The sequence below is a fragment of the Pan troglodytes genome, chromosome 2 (genome assembly GCF_028858775.2).
Source record: "Pan troglodytes isolate AG18354 chromosome 2, NHGRI_mPanTro3-v2.0_pri, whole genome shotgun sequence".
In the NCBI taxonomy this organism is placed as follows: Eukaryota; Metazoa; Chordata; class Mammalia; order Primates; family Hominidae; genus Pan; species Pan troglodytes.
Window position 1 is genome coordinate 152,341,414 of NC_086015.1, and position 12,084 is coordinate 152,353,497.

A 12,084-nucleotide genomic window follows, 5' to 3' on the forward strand; every position below is an offset into this window, starting at 1 on the left:
CTGCTGATTCTTTTTGTATTATTATTATTATTATTTTTTTTTTTTTGAAGAGACAGGTTTTGCCGTGTCGCCCAGGCTGGTCTTGAACTTCTGGGCCCAAGTGATCTGCCTGCCTCAGCCTCCCAAAATGGTGGGATTACAGGCATGAACCACCATGCCTTGCCCAGTTGTATTTTTCTAAATGGAAATACTGGTGGAAGTTTTACAGAGCTGTTAACAAAACAGTCCAGAAATCAATATACTTAAGAGCACAAAATTGAATACAATGCATTAAAATGATTTATTTATACTATTATCAGCTATGCCTGTAAGTCTGTATTTTATAAGCCTTTGATAACCTTCTATACTTAATCTAAGAGTTAATGGTTATGGTAGATCAATAATCTCATTTTTAGTGAGAAGTAAAGTGCTTGGTTTCTTAAAAAAAAAAAAAAAAAAAGCCTCTTGACCACAGAATAAATGTAGGCATTATTATGTTGAGATTCGGTGTTTTCTGACTTTGAATTTCTGTTCTCAGAAATACACTGATCATTGACATTATATTGATCTATGTTATTTTACTTCTGAAGTATAAGCTATTTGAATTGGATATTTGTTAGGAATATACATGCTGCAAGAAGCTCCTAAATTATCATGCTCTGTGTTTCAAAAATTGGTTTATATCTGTCTGGAAACTGGAATACCTTTTTCCAGAAAGATAAGCCTTCAATAATGGTGGTTATCTTAACAAGCCAGCCCCGACTTAGTGCCTAATGTGTCTGAGATACTCTTTCACAGTCACTGTCACCCAAACTGTGTCATATGATAGTGTTTTATGGAAAGCATGGTCTCTGAGTTCCTAGTGACCCTTTTTAATGGCCTGCCTGTGGTTTTCTGTTGCTGACCAGGCTTACTCCCTGCTGTCAGCCTCTTGGGAAACCAGAACCACAGATTTCCTGTGCCTTTGTTTGTATAAGATACACACATGGCCTTTTTGAGAGATTACTTTAAAATCAGGATTATTTCCTTTGTAAAAATAGAAAAGTAACAGATTAAAAAAATAAAACTTCCATTCTTTGTCCTCTTCTTTCCCCTCCTTGCGTTTTCAAACCTCAGAAAGACATAGGCTTATATAGGGGTGATGGTGTAATTTAAAGTACCTAATAGATTGAAGTAGGATCAATGTACCTTTGGAAAAAAAATAATTCCATGTATTTTCAGAGTCTTATAAAAGGCAGAATGAAGGAACAAGGAAGAGACAAAGGGGAGGGATAAGGAGAGGTGGGCATCTGGTGGAGGTATGCTGCCCTTGAGGCCAGTGGAGGTAGGAGGGGGAAGGCATAATCACACCTCACGGTTCCTCCTTTCCTGGGACTCCACCAGTTCTGAAGCCCTAGGTGCCAGTTAAACAAGCACACGTTTAGCCCACCTGCTGACTCAGGCTTTGGAGCTGTGATGTCTGAAAAAAGTTTCACAACCTCAAGAGTCTGGTTGAAAGTGCTTGTGGTCTGTCTCCTTTTCCTCTGAGATTCTGACTCCTCAGCACTAACCAAGCCACCTTAACTATTTTTACATGGAGGTAACAATGAAGATGACCTCAGAATCAAAACAGCATGCATGGACAAGAAGGCAGGGTCCTGGCAGCATCATTTTGTGAGCTCCCAGAATAGAGCTCTTCCATTAGTTTTCTTATTCATTCTACTTGAATTAATGGTCCTTTACAAGAGCAAAAGGCTGGCTCCTCTAGTTTACCTGACATGTCCCAGCCTGTCAGCCATTCCAGGCACTATTCGTACCTAACAGACTAACAGTCAGGGGCCATCGGAACATACAAGCATTTCTTTCACACACACATCCGCAAAGAAACCATTTTATGTACTCTACAAGCAGTAGAATGTCCTTTCATAGTGTCTGGTTTTTCCTAAAAACCCCATTTGGGCGTACCCCCAACCATCCTGCTAGTTGTGGGGTTTTCCCTGGGTGGCAGAGTACCAGCTTCATCTCCTGGAGGTATCTGTGGAGCCACTCTGTGGGGCACACACACAAGTTCCTGCAGCTGTGGGACCCTCTTTCCGCATTTATTCAAGCAATCAATAACTGAGTTTGTTGGCTGAGTAGCTCTATGGAATACACTATTGGTTACATAGGTTTAGATAACCTCTTCTGTTAAGAATAGGAATTTGGGTTGGTCTTTTGTTTGTTTGTTTGTTTTTTGGTGGTGGTGGGTATGGGATGGTGGCAGCAGAAGAGATTTGATCAAATAAACTGACTGATTTTTGAAGATTGAAGTGCATGTACCTTTATTTCTTGCTTAAATATGTGATTTTCCTTTACTAGGCTTGCCCACCTGTCAGTATGGATGTCTGTGCTTTAAGAATACAGCTTTTCATAGGCTTGAAAGCCATCTGTCACTTTAAAAACCACATCATACTTTTGACTAAAGCAGAACCTGAAGCCATTCCAGAGAGAAGACAGTCACCCAAGAGGCTTCTGTAAGCATCCCCTTGCCCCAGGCATTCCTGCCAGTTTCTGGAATGAGTTGTAACTGGTATATTTTGTGTTTATCTTTTTTCAAGTCATAACTTGGAACGATCAAATGGCTTTTTTATGGTGGTCTTTTTCCAGAGAAAGAAAAGAAGGTTCTAACAATCTCTGTAATACACTTTATAACTGACCTGGAAACTTTTAGGAGAAAATGGATTATAAAATAGTTTCAGTAAAAATCAAAGATGTTTTAGATTAGTTAAAGGCCATGCTTTTCTGTGTAATTAATGAGAAAGACTGAGCCTATAATGCTAATTGAAACTATAGGACTTTTTACTGTCTTTCTTCTTTGACCCTTTCAGTTGTTACATTTTTATCTAAAATTATTTTCTGATATTATGAAAGAAATTAATAATGTATGTCTTACCTTAAAGCACATTTATGATCTATAGATATGTGCTCATCTATCTGAAAATAAAGTTGTATTTTGATAACATTCATCTCTTGTTATTTATTAGGTTTCTGCTTTCCCATTGTTTAGAATAGAATGCTTAATTCCAGACTAGTTATGCTTCTATTTGACGTTTTCCTACTTAGTGGTAGAGAATGCAATCTAATTTCTCTAAGGAAAATTTAATCAAGAAAGAAATCTCTTCAGGGAGTGAAGCATATAGTGTATTTCATATCAAACGTAGGTTATTTTTAACATAGATTTTTACTTTTTCAAATTGTCAGTGGCTGTGCTTTGTTGCATCAACAGGAATCAGAGGTTGACTTTGGTAACTGATCACTTTGAGTGTACACAGAGTGGTCTGGGGCTGACTGATCCTAAAAGCTTTCTGGCGAGAGGAAAAGCAGTTTGTAGTCTTGCACATTTGACATTCTAATAGTATAATTTTTTAAATGATCTTTTAAAAATTCTAATTCATTTGAAAATTCATTTGATAAACAATTTTAAAAGATTGTACACTAAAGAAAATGTATCACATAGTGAAAGCAAGAGATAAGATAGTGCTTTAAGCAGACTTAACAGTTTTATGTGTCTTCATCATATTCTCAGCAGCCATGATGTTGCTTCTGGTTAGATTTGTGGCTCAGGGCATGCTAGACTCATGAAAGTCAAATGCAGAAAAGAGCCTGGGTATAGGGACTTCCGCAGTCAAGGATCTTTTCCTCTTGATGGGACTTGCCTGTTCTTTGAACTTACTGCTCATTAGAGAATACTTGCAGAGTGAATTGGAAGCAGTTGGTTTATCATTACATGAAAATTACAGAATATTAAATGCAGTTAGCCTATGTAGTATTGTGAACTAATATTCCACAGAAATAGAGTGTACAGTTAATCACTGAGGAAAATAGTAAATGAAAATGATTTTATTGTTATTTTATATCCAATATTTACCATTTACAACTACCATTTATTAATAATGTGATTTTAAAATTCTTGTCCTTTGTTTTGCTTTTAGTTCGAGAAAAGATACCAGTGTTAAAATCAAAATACCTCCTGTAGCTGAGGCTGGGTGGAATTTGTATATTGTGAATACGATCTCACCAATGCAACTGTACAAAGAGATGGTACTCTTTTCAAACTTCTGATTCTTGTTTGTAGATATTTAGAGTGAAATTAATGATCAGAAATTGATTCTAATTATCATACATTCAGGATGCCACAGCCATTCAGCTTCCTGGCTCTGTCTGACAGTGGAACGTATATCTCTCTCTGCCTCCTCATTGTTACAGCTTCTGACATCCGAGGAACCAGTAGAAATTCCCTTCACTAGCATAAGACTCCCTTATTCATACCCACTCTCCTAAGAAGATCGATTGGCCAATCTGAACATAGTCTTTGACCTTAATTTGAACTCTAGCAAAGATAGCTAAGAAATGGAGCAAATAAATAAATAAATAAATAAATAAATCTAGGATTATGTATCCCTGTCCCACTCTTCTTATTTAGACATGTTAGCAGATTGTCCCAGGGCACCACAGCTACTGCAGCATTGTCCTCGGGGGAGGGACCCAGAGGGAGCATCCTTACTGATCTAAGAGTGACAGCTTCCTACTCATCCCTGGCAATTATTTTAACTCTTTATTTTGAAACAATTTCAAACTTACAGAAAAGTTGCAAGAATAAGTATATTCTTCCCAACCCTTTGGGAGGCTGAGGCAGGTGGGTTGCTTGAGGCCAGGAGTTCGAGACTAGCCTGGGTAACATAGTGAGATCCCATCTGTACAAAAAATAAAAAAATTAGCCAGTTGTGGCGGCACATACCTGTAGTCCTAGCTACTTGGGAAGCTAAGATGGGAAGATCACTTGAGCCCAGGAGTTCAAGGCCACAATGAGCTATGGTCGTACCACTGCACTCCAGCTTGGGTGACACGGCAAGACCCTGACTCTTTTGAGTCTTTTTTAAAAAAGAAGAATATTCTATATATTCCCATTCCCCACACAGATTTTTCCATAGTCAACATTTTACCCTATTTGCTTCTCTCTCTCTTTTATGCACTCTGTGCTTTCTGTGCACACAGATATACATACACTGTTTTCTGATTCTTCTTCGGGAGGTAAACTGCATACATCAGTCTTTTGCCCCTAAGTACTTCAGCGTATATTTTCTAAGAATAAGGATACTCTCTTGCATACCAGAATACAGTAGTATGCTTTAATAAATTTAACATTGACACAGTGCTTTATCTGGTTTATGGTTCGTAGTCTAATTTTGTCAACTGACCCAGTGGCTTGATAGCATTTCCCCTTCTCCAGTTCAAGACCCAGTCTAGGATCAGGTAGTGTGTTTAACTATGATGTCTCTTTAGCCTCCTTTGAATCTGGAATATTTCTATAGCCTTTCATTATATTTTATGACATGAGCATTTTTGAAAAATATAATTTTCCCCTCTACTTTTTTTTTTAGAGTATTCCTTATTTAGGGTTTGCTTTTTTTTTTTTTTAACGGTTAGATTCAGATTATGCATTTTCAGCCAGAATATTGCATAGGTGATTTTTGTGTTAAGGGTATCACATCTGGAGGCACATGCTGTTCATCTACCCCTCTTTGGTGATGTTAATTTTTGGTCATCAGGTCAAGGTGTTGCCTGATTTGTCCCTGCCAATAATTTAATGCCAATTATTATATTAGCTGTGCCCTGTCTTTTCAGTCTTGCTTAATTGAAAGTCTTCATTTAGGTGATTTGACTGCTAGAGTCTGAATATATTGATTGAGTCAGATTAGCTAGTGATAATTTTTATGAGCCCTCTATGAGTTATGGAAATAGATGTAGTAGAGCCTAAACTTACCAATCAAAACTAAAATAAGGGAAGAATACTCAGTCTAAATTTGAGAAAGAATTAAATCACAATTTTTTTAAGTTTATTTCAAATATTAACATGTTCACTAGTCTTACTGAGATCAAATTGTTGCTAAGTTTACAGTATTATTAGTATTACAGTATTATTTGGACCTCTGTAATGATTAGAGCTGTTTAACACGGTATTATTTATAATCATGTATGTATTAAACTGGCTCATAGATGGTGGGAAAAAAGCCCTACAGCTAAGCCCTTGTCAGAATGGTGAATAACCATTTTGTTTACTTTTAGGGTTTAATATGTCCAAATGTTAACTTTACTAACAAAATATATAAATGTTTTTAAGAACTCAGGAACTTTTGAGAGTCTCTCTTCAGCAACATTAGTGTTTGTCTTTTTTGTTTAGATAGACTATAGCAATACCTATAAGACTGTCAAAACCCAGAGCTGCATTCACCTTCTCAGTGAGGCTCATCTGTTAGTGCGAGCTGCCCTGATGGATGCCAGTCAGCTGGAACCTGGAGAGAAGGCAGAGCTTTTGGAAGCATTTAAGGAAAGCTGTGGGCACCTTGGGGACTGTTACAGCAGGTGGGTGACACCTCTTGGAACCTTGTTACAGAAGTCATCTTGAACTTTGGGTGCACTTGTTAGCTTTTCCATCTCTGGTAATTACCTGATAAATGGGAAGGTGGTTCATTTATTCCCTTCTTCCACAAGCATTTGTTGAGCACATACTGTGTTAGGTACTATGCTAGGCTTAAACATACAAAAATGAATGTGACCCATTTCCTGCTCTCAAGGAGTCACAGTTTAGAAGATGAGCAGTAAGTCTCAAGTTTGTGATTTTCCCACCATTTAACTTAGGACTTTGACATTTTTCTCAAGCTTTGAAAATCCCTGACATTAAAAACATATATTTTGTTAGTAAAGTTAACACTTGGACATATTAAACCCTAAAAGTAAACAAAGTGGTTGTTTTCCATTCTGACAAGGGCTCAGCTGAAGGGCTTTTTTCCCACCATCTATGAGCCAGTTTAATACATACATGATTATAAATAATACCTTGTTAAACAGCTCTAATCATTAGAGAGGTATGACTAGTTTATCGTCTGCTACCTTAAGGGAGAGCTGCCAGTTGGACAGTCTGTGATTTTGATCTTAGTAGTCAGTGCTTTTATGATGTCAGAAAGGGACACTGGTATGAATAATGTTTTTATTTTTGAGAGTAATGTTTACAAATTTTTTTGCATATGATTGTTTTCAGACTTACTTGATCCACATGAATGGTTAAAAATTAATAAAACAGACTTTTCCTCCTATAAACACCATTATTTTAGAGTCCGATCATGAATATTAGAATTAACTTAAGTTGTTGTTTTTGTTTCTATTATGAGCAGGCAAAAAGAAACTGCATTAATTAGAAGTTTGTAAGATAAAACTTAGGAGTTTGTTTCAGTTACTAATGGCAGTAGAAAAGCATTTTGGAATTTCTGTCTTCTGGAAAGCATGATATATTCTGTTATAGAATGTGTTAGATATCCAGGTTTAAAAATTCCAAATTTGACTAGGCATGGTGGCTTACACCTGGAATCCCAGCACTTTGGGAGGCTGAGGTAGGATAATCACTTGAGGTCAGGAGTTTGAAATCAGTCTGGGCAACATAGTGAGACCCCGTCTTTAAAAAAGTGACAAATTTGAGGTTTTTCATTTCCTTCCCTTTAGGCTTGACTCCCAGCATTCTCATCTCACCTTGCCATACTATAAGATGTCTGGTTTGTCTATGGCTGAAGTTCTGGCCCGCACGGACTGGACAGTAGAGGATGGATTACAGAAATACGAGAGAGGATTAATCTTTTACATTAATCATTCACTTTATGAAAACCTGGATGAAGAATTAAATGAAGTGATTATAGTTTTCTGTTTTCTATCTAATATTTTTAACATTTCATTTTAATGGTTTATTTTATGTAGTACTGTTTAGAAATCAGATTCCAAATATTTTTCTTCTTTGATACTCTTTTTCTAAAAAAGTAATGTGAACTTTTCTTCATTAATGAAGATAGAATTATAGCTTGGAAAAGAACTTATGGGTAATCTTCTCATACTTTCTCATTATACAGACAGGGACATGTGGTCTGTTGTAGTCTCAACACCTGCCCAGTGACAGTAGCATGTCCTCAGTAGAGCTACACAGAATGCGGGCCTTGCCTTCCATCTTCTCATCTGCAGTCCTTCCCGCAACCCTAATTGTCCCTTACTCCTTGTGTCCTAAACTTCACTTATAAAACTCTGACCTTAGGCCAGTGACCTAGAGACATTATTAAGGATTATTTTTAGGGCTGGGCACAGTGGCTAGTATCTGTAATTCCAACACTTCGGGAGGTTGAGGTGGGAGGATCACTTGAAGCCAGAAGTTTGAGACCAGCCTAGGCAATATAGCAAGATCCCATCTCTACAGAAAATTAAAAAATTAGCTAGGCTTGGTGGCATACACCTGTAGTTCCAGCTACTCAGGAGGCTGAGGCAGGAGGATCGCTTGAGCCCAGGAGTTTGAGGCTACAGTGAGCCACAATTACACCACTGCATTCCAGGCTGGGCAATACAGAAAAACCCTGTCTTAGAGAGAGAGAAAAAAGAAAAGATAACCCCTCATGTATTTTATACATAGTTGGATGCAAATACGCCACATTAGAAATTGTGGTATCAAATGTTTTAAGGTTTTGAAATGAAATTTTCTCATACAAATTACTTAATTGGGTATATTTTGAACTAAATAGTAGTTTTTATGATGGATTTTTATTGTCATTCAATCAAATGTTTATTTTCTTCTTCTGAAGTGTTAAAATTAGAAACGCTGGTCATAACCTGGTACATATTTTCATTGCTTTTTCTTCCTTATAATCAGCAAAGATCACTTCAGGTTATCTCAGGCCTCCCATGTATTAGTATCAGTTTTTGTCTTTTTAAAATTAAAACATAATACTATAATTTTATCTTACTTGGAATGTTTATGTCTTGGCTTTTTGCACATATGTTTGCTGATTTTGTTGCTTTCTTCTGGCTGACTGACCTTTTATTCCTTTTATTCCTTCGTGCTCACCAAAGGAATTAGCAGCAAAAGTGGTTCAGATGTTTTATGTGGCTGAGCCAAAGCAAGTGCCCCATATTCTCTGTAGTCCTTCTATGAAGAATATTAATCCTTTAACTGCCATGAGCTATCTAAGGAAGCTGGATACTTCTGGGTTTTCATCGATCTTAGTGACATTGACCAAGGCAGCAGTGGCTCTGAAAATGGGAGATCTTGACATGCACAGAAATGAAATGAAAAGCCATTCAGAGGTATGGAGCCCTGCCCGGTGCTAACAGAAGGCTGAAATAGGACCTGGTAATCCTGAAGTGCTTAGCTGTCTTCTGGCTTCTTTCTAGCTTATATGTTCTTGGTTGTAATGGAAAACAGACAATATTAGAAACAAAGTGATCCAAATGGGACTTCGGATCTGGCAAATGAAAAATAAATAAGACTGATAAATGACAGCAGTGGATATACAAAGACTTCAACTTAGTGTCAAGTGCGTTCAGAGCACTGAGCTTGGTACTAAAGAACAGGCTCTGCTCCGAGGGGACGATGTGATCTGGCATGAGGGATATGGTGTGTGCACTGGAAAAGCACAGAGTAATATGTATTTAAGAACAGCAAAGAGGATATTAGCCATGAGCTTTAGGAGTCTAGTAGTTGCAGAAATAGCCCCCACTTGGGAAAATCACAGATTAAGAGGATTGGACATTTGAATGGTATACCAAGAAACACAGGCTTTCCCTTGGAAAAGAGGTCATTTAGGGACACTACCAAAGGTGTTAATCATTTAAGGGAAGAAAATAAGAGGTAGTGTAATTGAACACTTATTATTTACCAGGCCTATTCTAAGCTCCTTGCATATATCATTTAATTCTTAATAATGCTATAGGGTAGGAGTATTATACAAATGAGGAAATTAAGACACAGAGAGGTTAAGTGACTCATCAGGATCACACAGCAGTTAAGTTGTAGAGCCAGAATTGAATCGGGCAGCCTGATTTCAGAATCTGTGCTCCTGCACTGTTTTCTTGCCAGACTGGCCAAAGCCCACAGTATGACTTGGGTTGCTAAAAAAGGAAGAACGTAAGTGCTTTATCACTATACAAATGACATGCTTTGTTATGATGAGGAGAGCAAGTCAACATCGGAATGTCTTCTGTTTTGAAGAGTAGAATTCTAGAAAAATGAATTTTATCTTCATAATTTTGAAAAAACTTAAGATATATTAGTCATCACTTGGTATTTATGGGAGATTGGTTTCAGAACCTTCTACAGTTACCAACATCCACAGAAGCTAAAGTTGCTTATATAAAGTGGCATAGTATTTGCATATAACATATCTACTTTCTCCAATATACTTCAAATCATCTCTATATTACTTATAATACCTAATATAATGTCAACTGCTATGCACATAGTTGTTAATACTGCATTGTTTAGGGAATAATAATAAAAAAAAATCTGTACATATTCAGAACAGAGGCAGTTCCCCCACACCCTTTTTTTTTTTTTTTTTTTTTTTTTTTTTTTTTTGAGAGCCTCATTCTGTGGCCCAGGCTGGAGTGCAGTGGTGCAATCTCAGCTTACTGCAACCTCCACCTCCCAGGTTCAAGTGATTCTCCTGCCTCAGCCTCCCAAGTAGCTGGGATTACAGGTGTGTACCACCATGCTTGGCTAATTTTTGTATTTTTAGTAGAGATGGGGTTTTACCATGTTGGCCAGGCTGGTCTCGAACTCCTGACCTCAAGTGATCTGCCCTCCTCGGCCTTCCAAAGTGCTGGGATTACAGGTGTGAGCTACTGCACTCAGCCATCCCGAATATTTTTGATCTGTGGTTGGTTGAATCCATGGGTGTGGAACCCACGAATACAGAAAATTGACTGCATTTTCAAATCAAGTAGACCTAAATATAAAGCTCTCTACAAAAAATAGGACACCTTGATTCTTAGCTAAATGTTAGTAACTTCTGTAAAACAGTCAGTGGTGTCCTTCTTTGGGTAAGAACTAGCCTTTATAGTCAAAGAAAAAATTGTGATTAAATTATTAATAGCTTAACCATGCATTGTGAATGCACTAGCATGTTTAGTATTTCTAAGATGGACAATCTAAATACAATGTACCTTTTGTTCCTAAATTTCTTTCTTATCTGAAGATGAAGTTGGTATGTGGCTTCATTCTGGAACCTCGGCTGTTGATTCAACAGAGAAAGGGACAGATTGTTCCAACCGAGCTTGCACTTCACTTGAAGGAGACTCAGCCTGGATTGCTTGTGGCTTCAGTTCTGGGCTTGCAGAAGAACAACAAAATTGGAATTGAAGAAGCAGATTCCTTTTTTAAGGTTTGTCACTTTGAAAATGTGATTTTTCTGGATGGCCTCATTAAATTGGTGGTGGGGAGGGACAGAATAAGAGAAGTGAGTTTTTCATTTGTTTGTTTATTGAAAAAACAGACATACATAATCAGTTTATAAAAGTACTAATTAAAAGACTGTATCTGTAGAAACTTTATTTGTACATCCTAGAATCTGTTTCCTTTTAAAAATGTCTAAATTTGCTTTTGCCATGGCGCTAATGCTGATGGTAACTTATTAATTGCATGGCCTATGTGATGCTGTGATATTCAGCCCAGCTGTCGCTTTATCAGTGCTATATTTATCTGGAATATAGAGGCTTCTTTTACTGTTTTCAAGGTGCTTTGTGCTAAGGATGAAGATACAATTCCTCAGCTCTTGGTAGACTTTTGGGAAGCTCAGCTAGTGGCATGTCTCCCAGATGTGGTACTTCAGGAACTCTTTTTCAAACTCACATCACAGTACATCTGGAGATTGTCTAAGAGGCAGCCTCCTGACACCACACCATTGCGAACATCGGAGGATCTGGTAAGATAATGGAATAATACCTTAAATTTAACTCATGCATTGCCCATTACAAAAACATACCTTATTTTTAATAACTTATTATAAAATCTAACCTAGTTTTCTATTACCAGGTATCTTATTTATGCAGGAGTTAAAAATACACTTAAACTTTGTCTTTAACTGAAGTGGCCTACATTTTAAATAATTTTGTACTCTAAAGAATGTCCTCTACTTATTAATGTCCCTCACTTAATTGCAGTGGTAGCTCAGTTGCCAAAGCATGGAGAAAGGGACTTCTTCCAGAACATCACCTCATCTGTCCTTCCTCAGCAGAGGATCATTAAGTGGAACATAAGAGAGAAGACATCTGCAGACCTCC

The 12,084-nt window shown here is 37.4% G+C and overlaps 2 protein-coding genes across 10 annotated transcripts in view; one reads left to right on the plus strand and one right to left on the minus strand.

Annotated features, from left to right (window-relative positions):
• HPS3 (HPS3 biogenesis of lysosomal organelles complex 2 subunit 1) overlaps positions 1-12,084 on the plus strand; it is a 43,947-nt gene that overhangs the window by 21,841 nt on the left and 10,022 nt on the right. For all 8 annotated transcript variants that reach the window (XR_001713713.3, XR_010155834.1, XR_010155833.1 and 5 more), the window contains 7 exons: positions 2,317-2,471; positions 3,930-4,038; positions 6,179-6,360; positions 7,495-7,675; positions 8,878-9,111; positions 11,001-11,186; positions 11,538-11,726. Coding sequence is in view for 4 of the 8 variants with exons in the window: in XM_001139589.7 (XP_001139589.1) it covers positions 2,317-2,471; positions 3,930-4,038; positions 6,179-6,360; positions 7,495-7,675; positions 8,878-9,111; positions 11,001-11,186; positions 11,538-11,726 (1,236 nt within the window). In the remaining 4 variants the exon portion in view is untranslated. The remainder of the gene's footprint in view (positions 1-2,316; positions 2,472-3,929; positions 4,039-6,178; positions 6,361-7,494; positions 7,676-8,877; positions 9,112-11,000; positions 11,187-11,537; positions 11,727-12,084) is intronic.
• Positions 11,615-12,084, minus strand: part of CP (ceruloplasmin) — a 59,648-nt gene continuing 59,178 nt past the window's right edge. For both annotated transcript variants that reach the window (XM_016942143.4, XM_054681160.2), the window contains exon 20: positions 11,615-11,723. The gene's annotated coding sequence lies outside the window, so the exon portion shown is untranslated. The remainder of the gene's footprint in view (positions 11,724-12,084) is intronic.